This window comes from Ruditapes philippinarum, unplaced genomic scaffold, assembly GCF_026571515.1.
Source record: "Ruditapes philippinarum isolate M1 unplaced genomic scaffold, ASM2657151v2 ctg14843_1_1_1_1, whole genome shotgun sequence".
NCBI classification, from domain to species: Eukaryota; Metazoa; Mollusca; class Bivalvia; order Venerida; family Veneridae; genus Ruditapes; species Ruditapes philippinarum.
Genome location: NW_026852779.1, coordinates 1 through 14514, shown reverse-complemented (window position 1 = coordinate 14514; position 14514 = coordinate 1). Strand labels below are relative to the sequence as shown.

Genomic DNA, 14514 nt, shown 5'->3' with positions numbered 1-14514 from the left:
AAAAAAAGGTCTCCTACCGATGCATAATACATTTTATGAATATTAAATTCTAACACTTTCGGAAATTTGCCTATATAGACAAAGAAGGCCGGAAGCGTGCATTATTCTACAACAATGCACTCGACGTTCTTATTATCTCCCTGTGTATTTTCACATTGAGGGCGCCATTTTGTTTAAAAAATCTGATAAATAAAAACAATTTTTTTGTCGAACTTTTGTTGTGAAAACTATCTAGAATGAAAGAAAATGGTCTTACTAAGAAAATGAATCCGAACACCAATATATCTTATACAGTCGTTAACGCTGTACAGACGTTTAAAGTGTTGTTTACGTGACGTCACAATGTAGCGTCAAACAGCACGTACAAAACAATCAAATCAAGTACGCTATTTTGATATCGCAAACGACTTAAGTTTTCAATTTATTTCACTTTTAACAATTTGTAGTTCGCTTGAAAAATTATAGAGTGAAATAAATTAAACAAACAAAGTTTTATCAACGTTTACAAAATTCTTTAGATTCAAAATGTTTCTACACACGGTAGATTTAACGACATTTTATTCAACCCACTGGAACAGCCTTTTAAGAACGTTTCTATTGGAAATTCCGGGGCGAAAACAATAGAAAACTCCGGGGCGAAAACAAATTTAACCACCAAACATAAAGTCCAACTTTATAATAATAATTATATTTTTTCTTGACGTGTTAGAATGGAAATAGATACTAATTCTCCTTATTATACTATAATGCACGATTTTCGTTCAAATGCTTTGTATTTAATCACTCAGGCCTACGGCCTTCGTGATTATATTACTACGCATTTGAACTCAAACCGTGCATTATTCTACAACAATGCACTCGGAATTGATATCTATTTCCTAAATAGAGGATATTAAATGAGTGTAAGTTCAATACTGAATTTATTGCATGAGTTGAATAAAATTATATTATGCGAGCCTCTGGCGAGCATAATATTTTTATTCAACGAGTGCAATAAATTCAGTAATGAACTTACACGAATTTAATATTTTATTTATCACATACCCAAAATAAAGACCGTTTAAAGTGAAATAAGAGTCATTTTTCATTGACGCGCCTATAGTATAACGCTAACATTTAGCGCGTCTTTACTCTTTGTTTGTATAACGCTAATGACGTCACGTCAAAATATATGCACGGCCGTGCAATACCATATTTACGGAGTCGCAAAATCGGCACGGGTGTGTGATAAATAAAATATATGTACAGTGTAAACTTAAATGGGAACATAGACGCAATACATACTTAATTTGAAGAAATTAACAAAATGTTTTCACTTATATTTGACACTACCAAAACACGCATTTACAATCATTTCAATACAGAATTGTACACAGAATAGTTGGCGCAAACAGACATTTTTATAAGATACAATACAAAGATCAAAGATAATCCAAACTGCAGTTTTTGCAACAATAATGCTGAAAGTTTACAACATCTCTTTTGCGACTGTGGACTGTTTTGATATAATTCATGGTCTTTTTTAAAATACACATTTGCATTTGACAAGAATACATTTTTAGGCTAACAAAATGCAGATAATTCAACAACGTTTTGCTGTTAATTGTAAAGAAGTACATATGATATTGTAAAATGAACTTAAAAAAGAGCGTCCATAGAGGTTTCTCAGCTTTACAAAAAGAAAATTACAAGGTAGATATTTTTGACAAACATTGGGAAAGTTTATAATTTATTATAATTTCTTCATTTCATGAAAATATGTGAGTGCGGACATTGTTTTGTTTCACCATAATTGTTACATCCTGTAGACAATTTTACGGAATACACCCTTTGATATATTATATCATATAAAGTATATGTGTACATATGGCCCTTTTTCTACGCGTATATGTAGGATCTAGGTCTGCATCATTTGACAAGGACGTTTTATCATAAATCTAACGAATCGAAGAAATTAATGTTAGCCTACTTAACGTTAAAAAATGAATATATCAAAAATAAAAATAACAAATACAAAAGATATTTCTAAGCTTTTATGTTTCTCCCTAGTCAGCTGAAACTAGAGCACCACTGAACATCGATGTCTGATTGTGATCCACGTATTCCCAACCGCCGCACTAGATATCTATGACGTCACCAGTGACGCAATGTACGAAGGTTGACGCAGACGCCGACTTCCAGTCTGTGTTTGCTGTTGTCAATGCATAAACAAGATCGTCTCTATTCTTCCTTATAAAACACTGTGTAGTGGAATGGGTTTGTAACAAACGTTACAAAGAACTGGTAGCTCCCTTACCAAAAAAAGGGCTCTCTGGTGAACATTGCGGCAAGTTTGCCGCAAACATTGCGGTGAGTTTGCGGCAAACTGCTTTCAGCAATTATTTACCATGCAAATGAGGTTTGTGGCAAATTTGCCGCAACTCATGAGGTTAGCGGCAAACTTGCCGCTAACTATAGGGGGAGGTAGCTTCTGTTTGCGGCAAATTTACCGCAAACCTCATTTGCATGGTAAAAGTTTGCAGATGTTCGCCAAAAGTTTGCGGCAAATTTGCAGCAAACTTCATTTGCATAGTAAGTTTGCCGATGTTCGCCAGAAGCTTTTGGTAACACTGCGGCAAACTTCATTTGCATATTTGCCAGTTTCAGCAAATATGTTATGGCGATATTTTGGCAAACATTTTGGTAAAGTTCTGGCGAACAATTTTTTCAAACATTGGAATAATAAAAACTAGCTGAATTATAAGAAAACAAATACATATTGGTTTAACACATTTTTTCAATAGAAAATTAAAGAAATATTACAAACATATCAGTAGAATAAAATGAAATTTGATAAATTTGTAAAATAAAGAAATTAATTCCCAAAAAGAGATAAATTTTACACACATTTTATTAGCAACTGATTCTATACATATTTGACTTTCATAAATTTCCACTCTTTAGTTATGATGCTATCATGAATTGTTCATATTACTTAATAATCAATTAAAACAAGAGCCGGTTGCACCGGGGTGATCCTAGATACAGAAAAGTATATTTTTTGAAGTTTCAGGGTTATGTCCCAGACAAAGTTCAAAGTGTGATAATTCCAAAATAGTTGTAAAATCCCACTTTAAATAACGACGTTATGGGCCGTACACATTTTTGCTTCAAGGTCATGCTGTGACCTAGACCTTCAAGGTAATGACCCAAATGTTGCATGTGACATATCGTCTCAATAAGGTGATCATTTCGGTGAAATAGTTGTAAAATCCGACTTCAAATAACGAATTTATGGGCCGGACACGATTTTCCTTCAATGTCATGTTGCGACCTTGACCTTCAAGGTATTGACCCAAATGGTGTGTGCGACACATCGTCTCAATATGGTGATCATTTCTGTGAAATAGTTGTAAAATCCGACATCAAATAACCAAGTTATGGGCCGGCACAATTTTTGTTTAAGGTCATGCTGTGACCTTGACCTTCAAGGTAACGACCCAAATGCTGCGCACGACACATCGTCTCAATATGGTGATCATTACTTTTAAATAGCTTTAAAATCCGACTTCAAATAACGAAGTTATGGGCAGGACATGATTTTGTTCAAGGTCATGGTGTGACCTTGACCTTCAAGGTAGCGACCCAAATGTTGCGGGCGACAGGTCGTCTCAATATGGTGAGCATTTCTGTGAAATAGTTTTAAAATCCAACTAGAAATAACAAAGTTATGGGCTGGACACGAATTCAGGTTCGTATGTACGTACAGACAGACGGACAGACAACCCAATGACTATATGGTCCGCCGAAATTTTTCGGGGAGCATATAAACAATGTTTGACAATAGCTATTATTCAGCACATGTTGCAGTATTTCTTAGCACCATAAATGGGAAATATAATATTGTTGTAAAAGATAAAAATCAGAAAAGTTACAGTTTGTAATCTTCTATCTGGACAAAAAGTTTCATTCAAACATGAACTGGCATGGATTAACATACATACTTCGACATCCACTTAGACAAATCACTATTAATAACAATAAATACTAACAATAACGTTATGTGTTATGCAAAAACAGACTAGACCAATAATGGCTTTCAAAATTGTAAAAATGAATCTCAAAAATATATTTTGGTCTTAAACAAACAACATATTTCATGGACATAATACCTTCAGATTTAAACTCATATGTCATATAACATTATGATTGTGAGCAAAACAATATCTGACACGAACAATTATGGCTTTCAAAATTGTTAAAATTAATCACAACAATATATTTGGGTCTTATACAAACAACGAATTTCATAGACATAATTTTTTGTTTGCTTGTTTTGGGTTTTTACGTCACATCAACACAGTAAAGGTCATATCGTGACGTTCAGGTGCCCTTCCTTGCATTATTTTAGGCACGAACGGGTATCTGAGTAGAACCACTGACGTTCAGTTAAGCTAGCTGGATAGCTTCCTCACAAGACAGATTCCAAAGTCCCTGTCGGGATTCCAACCCACAGCGGTGAGGGGCAAGTGGTTTGAAGTCAATGACCTTAACCACTCGGCCACGGACGCCCCTCATAGACATAATAACTAAAGATTTAAACTAAATGTCTTTAGTCATGTCATATAACAATTGCAAGCAAAACAAAAACAAACTAGAGCAATAATGGCTTTCAAAATTGTAAAAATGAATCTTAACAATATTTTTGGGTCTTATACAAATATAGACATAACTATTAAAGATTAAAACTAATTGTCTTTAGCCATGTAATATAATGATTGCAAGCAAAACAAAAACTGACTAGAACAATAATGGCTTTCAAATTTGTAAAAATGAATCTTAACAATATATTTGGGTCTTATACAAACATAAACATAATAACTTAAGAATAAAACTAAATGTCTTTAGTCATGTCATATAAGGCCCCCACGATTACACGTTTAAACGGATTCGTTTCGATTTTCATTCATAAACATTTACGATTTTGTTTACCGTTTAATCGAAATGACCATATTGTCTTACAAAATTTCTTAATCATTGCCTGAAATCATGGATTTTATCAATTCTAGTGGTTTATTCCAAAGTAAACAAACGGAAAATGGGTGTTTACAACCCTCCACACAGTATTACCGTGCAAAATTGCTCGTGACATAATACATTTTTGGTAAAAAATGGGGTTACAATGCAAAAAATGTGTGCTGACTCAATCGTGATGAGCCTTGCACATTCTTTATTTGTACATGTATTAAAAAATAGAAAGAAAGACATCATTTGGCGACTCAAGTACATGGTGTGTATAGTACATAGAGGTACCACCGTTTAAACGGTATCGTTTCGGTTCTTAGCAGTCGTGTAAACGTTTACAAAAAATTGTAAACGTGGGAGCCTTAATGTCATATAGCGATTGCAAGCAAAACAAAAACTGACTAGACAATATCGAAGTTTGCATGAAATTGGCTTGGCAATTTATGAGATGTTGTTTAAAGATCAAGTTTACGGACGAAAGATAGACAAAAGCTCGCAATGTCACTTTGTTAGCTAAAAACGCACTACTTTACTCTTTCACTCTTCCAAGTTTCAGTGCCCTGGCCATTGTGTGTATTTTGGTGTTGACTGCTTTGGTGACTAAGCTTCTCTCCATATTTAGTTTATTGGTGCAGTACACTGAAAAAAACAAGGTTTATTTTTCATTTCCATGTTACCATGTTTATACTGGATAAAACTAGAACTATCACTGAAGGTGAATGATACCCCAAAACCCCACTTTGAAGTAAAGTGGCAGTAATCTATTAGTATTAAGCCCACCTACAAATGAAGAAAATAAACACCAAAGGCAATTATTATTTATTGCTGGCTTGATTTTGATCTGTTGGGATGAACATGTATTTGCATTGCAAAACCTAGATTTATTTACAAATGACAAGTGGCTCATAAATTATATTATTTATCTAACTTAGTTAAGAAATCAAGGTATCATGTTAAACAAGAGGGCCATGATGGCCCTGAGGTCGCTCACCTGTATATAGCATCCCCCCCCCGCACCCATAAGAAGATGTTTCATGCTAAACATCTAAGCTCTAGCTCATTGGGCTTTTTAAAAGAAGATTTTTTTTAAAGTTTTTACTATACACATATAGTTAAAAACAATGACACCCCTGGGGCGGGGCCAGTTTTGACCTCAGGGCTTTTATTTGAACAAACTTTGTAGACACTTACTAGAAGATGCTTCATGCTTAATATCTTAACTCTAGCTATTTGGGTTTTTCCAAAGAAGATTTTAAGTTTTTGCTATACACATATAAGGAAAATCAATGATCCCCTGGGCGGGTCCAATTTTGACCCCAGCGCTTTCATTTGAACAAACTTTGTAGACACTCACTAGAAGATGTTTCATGCTTAATATCTAAACTCTAGCTATTTGGGTTTTTTCAAAGAAGATTTTTTAAGTTTTTGCTATACACATATAAGGAAAATCAATGACCCCCGGGGCGGGACCAATTTTGACCCCAGGGCTTTTATTTGAACAAACTTGGTAGACACCTATTAGAACATGTTTGATGCTAAATATCTTAGCTCTAGCTTTTTGAGTTCTTTAAAAGAAGATTTTTTAAGATTTAACTATATGCATATAGGGAAAACCAATGTCCCCCTCGGGCTGGGCCAATTTTGACCCCAGGGCTTTTATTTGAACAAACTTGGTAGACACCCATAAGAAGATGTTTCATGCTAATAATCTAAGCTCTAGCTCATTGGGCTTTTTAAAAGAAGATTTTTTAAGTTTTTACTATACACATATAGTTAAAAACAATGACACCCCTGGGGCGGGGCCAGTTTTGACCCCAGGGCTTTAATTTGAACAAACTTTGTAGACACTTACTAGAAGATGTTTCATGCTTAATATCTAAACTCTAGCTATTTGGGTTTTTTCAAAGAAGATTTTAAGTTTTTGCTATACACATATAAGGAAAATCAATGACCCCCGGGGCGGGGCAAATTTTGACCCCAGGTCTTTTATTTGAACAAACTTTGTAGACACTCACTAGAAGATGTCTAAATGCCACTGTTTGAAAGAACAATGTTGACTAACCAGTCTTACTTGTATGCAAAACTCACTTTTTCAATTATACATCAATAACAGTGGTTAAAATATACACAGATACTTTTCTGACAAATTCTAAATCATTACTGACATGATGACTGAGAAAAACTTGAAATGTGTCAATAAAACACGGATGCCCCCACACGCCACTGTTCTGTCAATCTTATGACTCTAGGTCAAATAGTTTTTGGACTACATGTGCCACAAGTTGAAAACTAAAAATCAACAAAGGGCCATTATTCTGTTTAATTTAGTTGCAGCAAAAATTCCTTCCTTTACTACCATCTACACATTAAGTTTGTTAATCCCTGGAAGTTTAAGCAAAATCTGCCATCCGGTTTAAGAGAAGTTGCGTTCACAAGATTTTGGGACAGACTAACAAGTGCCACGCTATATGCTCCCACATTGTGGGGGGATAAAAATAATCTTATTTTACTTACATGTTAAACTGTCAAATCCTCTTTTGTGCCAGGCAGTATCTACTGCACTGGACATACCACTGCGGGTTTTACAGGGAAATTTCGGGGAAAGTCTTAATCTGCTGTGAGGTTTTTTAAGATGTGGACCACTTCTGATTTGTTTTCAACCTTTGACTGTCTGTGAGAACTGTAATTGTAAAAATATATTTCAGAAATATTTTCTGTATTTTAAAATTCATCTTTAAACGTAATATTGACAAATATTGAAGATTGAACACCAATGAATTGACAATAACATATTTATAATTAATGTAACACAATGTTCATACAGTTACTAGAATAAGTTTTGTTAATTATTAATGCTAATTGCACGACTTTTTCCTGACCAATTTTAGTAATCACTTTTATGAAATAATTCGGACTGCATATCGATTATTCATCACATGAAGATACATCAAATTGTTTCTATTGAAGACGACCCCAAATAGCATTACAAAATTATCACAGTATTATCATTTAATTGCTACACCATGATTATAAATATATATAAAAAAACCTCATAGATTTCAACTTACAGTTTAATAGGCATTTTTGTTTGATGTATTGTTGAGGATTGTTAATCACAATTGTATAAATCTGACCATTCACTGTCATTTGTAACTGTAGCATATGACTGATGAATAGACCTTGAATAAAAAAAAAAATACATATGTACAAACATTATATGGAGAGATATTCATATATTATTGAAGCAACTGACATAACACAAACAGTTCAACAACACCAGTCAGTTTTGCATAGTCCTTTACTTTCGTAAATAAACAAAATACAGAAAACAAACTACCAGTACTCACTTTAGTGCTGGCAAACATCTGGCAAAGGACATCCTCCAAATCTTGTCAATAAGATCTTCCATGATGTTGTGTTCTGATACCATTGATTCTTCATGATGCACATCCCTTAAAAAGAATGCATGTATTTAATATGAATTTTAGTCTTAACCAATGAAGGTAAAATATGATAAACAAGATCAACAAGGAAAGGCGGCGTTCAATGAACGCAACCCCCATATGACCAAGCAACAAGTACAAATAGCAAGGAGCCCAGGCGGACCCAGTTTGTCATGTAGAAATAAATACTTTTTTAAAAAAACAATTACACATTCATGTTATTTTGAAAAAAGAAATATGTACATGAATATAGAGTAACATGCAAAAACAACAAAGCCATTGTTTAAAAATTCTTTTCTCATATATGGATTGTATAATATTCTTTGGTTCCCTAAACCACGAGTGTGCCAGCAATATAGGATTATACCATGATAAGCTGCATAGACATATAATTACAAAATAATTTTTGAAATTCTTCCAATTCAAGTACATGTTATTTCGAAAATATCATTGTAAAATTTATGTAAATGTGTCTTACTCCATTTCCTTGATCTTATGCAGCAGATTCTGTCGGCATAGAAGCCAGTGCTGTCTCAATGATATTTCCAACATGTCTCTCCATTTCTTTTCATGTTTTTATTTCCAATTGTTGGTATATTTAGTGTTGACAACAAATTGTTGACCCTCACCGGCCCACCTACACTATCAATCATTGCTGTAAGAAAATGAAAGAAACAAATTATTTCATTAAAGTATACAAATATTTTGTCAAAAAAAAACTTCACATGGATTGTAATTTACATAACCATGATAATAACACATTGCATAAATTAATATAGAGCTATTTTTAGCTGCCTCATGTACGTTGAATATTAGTACTACTGTGACTGTGTGTATTGGCAGCCTAGTGTAAACTGTGTCTTTTATATAATGTACATGTAGGATTCTGTAATGTCTTACTAAAAATTGCATTGTTGCAAGATTTAATTTAGCAACGTTTTATCATTTGTTTTTCAAATTTCTCAGTGACTTTGGGGAAATTAAAACAGTTCAGAGGGAAGTTTATAAAACATTTCACAATAGGAAGTGGCTAGCCGTACGGGCCCGTACAGCTAGCCAAAAGTTCTAGCCGTACGTGAGTCACGTACGACTAGCCAGGACACACTGTATTAGCTAGCCGTACGGCACTTTTCAAAATTATATGGAGTATGTGAGTCACGTACGGCTAGAACTTTTGGCTAGCCGTACGGCTAGCCACTTCTTTCACAATAAGGAGTAGTGTTTTACAGCTAAACACAAACAAGATACATGTATTCTGTATAATAATTAATTATTTATAAATCTGAAACATAAATTTGGTCCGCATAATTTTACATGTTTGACATCATTGGAAGACAAGTAAATAAACACTGATAAATCATAATGTATCGATATATTCATTTTGGTACGAGACATTACATCTATGAATTCATTATAGTAGCCTCGGGTGCCCTTATTCCGTGGGAGTCCTGGTTCCGGTGATTTTTGTTTACTTCCTGTCTCGCGCGAAATCGTTGACGTCATACGTCAAGTGCTCGATAAAATTTTGTGTATTGCAGAACGCAAACAGCAAATAGAAAATCAGCTCAAAATGCGAACAAAGCAGGTAAAGAAGGGTCATAACATTTCATCTTCATGTAAATTTGTATTTTTTACTATTTCCAATTCATTGCTTTCAAAAACTGCCTATTTTTGCTTCAAAAACATCATTTGAAAATTTGACAGCTGATTTATGTTTGTAAACAAACCTCCATTGACATTTTCCCATCGTGCAATTTTCGGTAAGTTAGGGCTAAGCACATTTTTCATGAGTGGTTTTCAGACCTATTTCTTATGTGATTTTTTATCATTTGTTTTATCTCAAAATTGCTTTTCAGCAAAATCCAAAGAAAATTCGCCGTAAAAACAGGCTTTACTCCCCTACAGCATTGACAAATGCCTATATGCATATAAAGGAGAATGGCACATCAGTTAGAAAAGCCTCAAAACTCTATGGTGTCCCAGAGAGTACCCTTAGGGACAGAACTTTAGGGTTAGTTCATATTGATACTCTGTCTGCTGGTGGACAACCCTTGTTTGACGAGTATGAAGAGGCTAATCTTGTCAGCCATTTCAAAACTATGGCAGGATATGGCCATGGGTACACAAGACAAGAGTGTGTTGACATTGCCACTGATTATGCTGTCCAATTAGGTCGACGAACTCAGGATAGACCACTCACGATGAAATGGATGAGAGGGTTTTTAAAGAGGTGGCCAGAGTTAAAGGTTGTTAAACCAAAAGTAGGTTTTTTTTTGTTTTATATTGAAATAATTCACATCTAATAATTAAATATATTCAAGTACAGTAGACCTATATCATAATATGCTTTTTAATGTATTATTTCATAACTTGTATTCAATCAATTGATATTCTTAATCATATTATTATTCTCCATTATAGGGTCTAGAACACGCCCGAGCAAAAATGGCATCACGAGATACAGTGATGAAATACTTCATCAACTTAAAAGAAACAATTGAAAACCACAACATTGAACCCCATTTGATTTTCAACATTGATGAAAAGGCAGTCAAAGTTGAGCATAAGCCTCCTCATGTAGTGTCAAGTTCTAGTTACATCCCCTCTGCTGTTACCTCTGGCAAGGGACAGATTGTAACTTTGATTGGTGCTGGAAGTGCAGCTGGACAAGCTATCCCCCCTTATCTTGTTTTTCCCGGACAGCGCATGAGGTCTGAGCTTATGATTGGAGCATCGCCAGGTTAATTATTTAATTTAAAAAAGTTAATTATTTAACAAATATCTTAATACTGATATTTTTTTGCATATTTGGTAGATTTTTTTCACAGTAAAAATATTATATTGGCATAGTTAAATCAAACTATTTTTACATTTCAGGTGCTGATGGAACAGTTAGTGAAACCGGCTGGTCTAATGGCAGCATTTTTAGATATTATTTAGAACATCACTTTCTTAAATTTGTTCCTGGACGCAATGATAAGAAAATCCTTGTGATCCTAGATGGGCATAAGTCTCATGTGTCTGTAGGTCTCTCTGAATGGGCACATAAATTAGGAATTGTTATCTTCATATTGCCACCCCATTGTAGCCACATTCTTCAGCCCATGGATGTAGGATGTTTTGGCCCCTTTCAGAAAATATATGATATAAAATGTCACAAGCTGATTAGGGAAGTTTCATCAGTAATTACCAGATACAATATTTGCCAAGTATCTTGTTCATCCTATCTAGCTGCCCTTACCCCAAATAATGTCCAGGCTGCATTCCGCCGTGCAGGCATTTACCCGTTTGATCCCTTGGCCATCGCACAGGAGAAACTTCTACCTGCAGAGGTGTTCAGATCATGTTCTTCTGACACTGATGTCAGTGATGATAGCCAGGCAACAGTGATAGGTGGGGTCCAGTCAGAATTAAATGAAATGCCTCGGGACATTGTAAATTTCTTGCACCAGAAAGAGGCTAGTCTTAAAAGGGTAAAAAATGAAAACAAAACAAAACCAAGAAATACCATGAGTAAAATTGTTGCAGGTAAGGAAATCAATGAGTCTGTACTGAAACAAATGACTGAGCATGTTCAAAAACAAGGAAAATCTAACCAGTCAAAATCTAAGGTTAAGCAGAGTAAACAGCAAAAGAAGACCCCATCATCACCACAACCTGGGCCATCATGTATAAATCTTGTTGAAAATGTGTCAGATACTGACAGTGAAATTGAAATTGATGAGTCTGAACTTTGTTGTAAATGCAAAAAATTTACCCCAGTTGAACTGTTGAACCGCAATTTTGTAAAGTTTACAACATGGGGGCAGTGTGAGTCTTGTGGCCACTGGGTGCATTTGATTTATTGTACTTCTGAAAGAGTCTTAAGGCGTGGAGATCACTTTGTTTGCCCATGTTGCAAGGAGGAAGAGTGAATTTGCATCCTTGCATATTTGTGACTTGATATAACGAGATGTAAATAAACTAAATTGGAAATTTACTTCCTTGAGAATATGTGCAATGATAACTGATTAAAACTGTGAAAAATTTATGTTTTGAATTAGAATTACTATGTATAAAACATATGTACCTGTAGAACCCAATATAAAAATGTAAATGGCCTAATTGTTGTTTTATTCGAAGTTACCCCCCTTGATTAGCATGTGTATGACGTCACCGGAATCAGGGCACCATGTTTTTACAGAAGAATTTTTTGAAGGTGGTTAAACTTTTGAAAAAAAATCATGAACTACTTATGCTATTTTAATAAAAACAAAGGCATTTTGAAGGTAAGTTATTTGTTTTTATTTGGCAAATGTTACAACTGTTTTTTTTCATTCTTAAAGTTGGTTTTATTCTCAATCCTGTCCTTATATCACCGGAACATGGGCACTCGAGGCTACTTAATGTAAACTATGATGCAATACATTAATCACTTACCTGTTCCTAATTTTGTGTTGACAACGAACCATGGCATTCCAACTTTCACAGGTCTTCAATCTACTAGAGTCTGTGTGTTTTTCCATAGGGAACACAATTCACATGACCGCATTCTGTGTTTCGACATTTCACATACAAATAACCAGACACTCCCTGTTTAAATTCACCTAACATGTTGTCAAAAGTTAATCAGTGCTGTTAATGGTAGCCAACTGGTCCAAAAAATAGATAAACAAGTCTACATTTTTTACAAAATCTTAGGTTTGACCGTAACACGCCAAACTCAACGATTCTTCTTCCCTCTTTCCAACCCTCATTATCAACCGATTTAGGAAGAGTTGATGTCTTGTAGAGCTGGTTTGGTTGACACGTAATACTGGTTACCTGCACTATAGTTATGTGCTATAATTAAGTCGGAATACTTGAGTTTTCTGCATCTTTTTACACTTTTTTTGAATCGACCGAGCGTATTGATCACGCTGTAAGACGCCATGTTAGATATCTGCGGAAATTACGTCATTTTCTTGGGGAATACTACCACGTGACCGGGGATATTCGCTATTATTAGAATTCCGACTTTATACGTAAACAAACGAAGTTCGTTACGATAAATGGCGAGATATGGCGGTAATTGTCGAAGATTGCCGATTTCATTATGGGTCTTCTACCTTATAATTTTTTAACTGTTATTGTGAACTACAATACCCTCCATGATACATATGATGTTTCAATTTGATAACTCTTAGGCAAAAAATAAAAATTTGTTTGTTTCCACTTCCCGACCCATAAAAATAAGGTTGGGTAGGTAGGTAGGTTATAGCACGGACTTTAATTGACATTTAAATCCGTGGTTATAGGTAGGTACATGAAGGACTTTTTTTATATGTGCATAATAATATAATTCCTTGGCAAAATAGTTATTTACTGAACAAAGTTGGATTAACTTTCAGAACTGATATGTTTGTGGCGATTATCTGGCAAACTTGTTTTTATAGAAAAGTTTCTGGTGAACTTTCAGCGAATAATTTTTTTGATAGAAAGATTCTGGCAATCTCTGGCAAATTAGTAGTCCACTGAAAGTTTCTGGCAACCTTTTGGCGAACTACTTAATATTCTGGTGAATTCGCCGCAAAGTCGCCAAATGTTTGCCACAGAGTTGCCACTAGTGGCGATATCTGGCAAACACTTGACACAGTGTTTTGGCGAACTAAAAGGTTTGCAGCGAATTTGCGGCAAAGTTGCGGCGAGTTTGCGGCAAACTTTTCCTTTTGGTACGGGAGATGCCTGGAACTGGGACATTGAATGTTCCAGTAGATATGTCATAGGCGTTTCCCTCATTAATAACAATCTTTGAGAACACGGGATGGTGGTCACTGTACAGATGCCCTGTTGGCGTGTTCACGGAGAAATAAACCCGCATTGTCGTGGATGTAACTTAAATAATAAATATCATTTAATTTTACCAATTAAATACGGTGCTTTATCAGTTAAATATATTTCATATTTGTTAAAAAAAATAAATATGAAATATAAATAATATGAAAAAGGCAAAGCCTCAAAGCGAGCTCGATGTACTACAGATTTTTCAAACAAAATGGCGCCTTCAATGTGAAAATACACGGGGAGATAATAAGTACGGCGAGTACAT

At 34.7% G+C, this 14514-nt stretch overlaps 1 protein-coding gene and 1 long non-coding RNA gene across 2 annotated transcripts; one reads left to right on the top strand and one right to left on the bottom strand.

Annotated features, from left to right (window-relative positions):
* Window positions 1-2758: 2758 nt before the first annotated feature.
* LOC132724193 (uncharacterized) lies at window positions 2759-9511 on the bottom strand. Its single transcript, XR_009624872.1, has 5 exons — window positions 8926-9511; window positions 8352-8456; window positions 8073-8183; window positions 7519-7684; window positions 2759-5643 (listed from the first exon to the last, which is right to left on the bottom strand). It is a non-coding gene; the product is annotated as an uncharacterized LOC132724193 (long non-coding RNA).
* Window positions 9512-9865: 354 nt separating this feature from the next.
* On the top strand, window positions 9866-12828 carry LOC132724184 (uncharacterized). The gene is made up of 4 exons (XM_060709005.1): window positions 9866-10032; window positions 10304-10708; window positions 10869-11187; window positions 11325-12828. The coding sequence occupies exons 1-4, from the start codon at window positions 10018-10020 to the stop codon at window positions 12359-12361; spliced, it is 1776 nt and encodes a 591-aa protein (XP_060564988.1). The 5' UTR covers window positions 9866-10017; the 3' UTR covers window positions 12362-12828.
* The last annotated feature ends 1686 nt before the right edge of the window (window positions 12829-14514 follow it).

What these genes read in the sequence shown, in the direction of transcription:
- LOC132724184 (XM_060709005.1), top strand. An exon ending in TAAAGGTTGTTAAACCAAAA is followed by an intron (nt 10,709 to 10,868) that starts GTAGGTTTTTTT and finishes TCTCCATTATAG; the next exon opens with GGTCTAGAACACGCCCGAGC. An exon ending in TATGATTGGAGCATCGCCAG is followed by an intron (nt 11,188 to 11,324) that starts GTTAATTATTTA and finishes TTTACATTTCAG; the next exon opens with GTGCTGATGGAACAGTTAGT.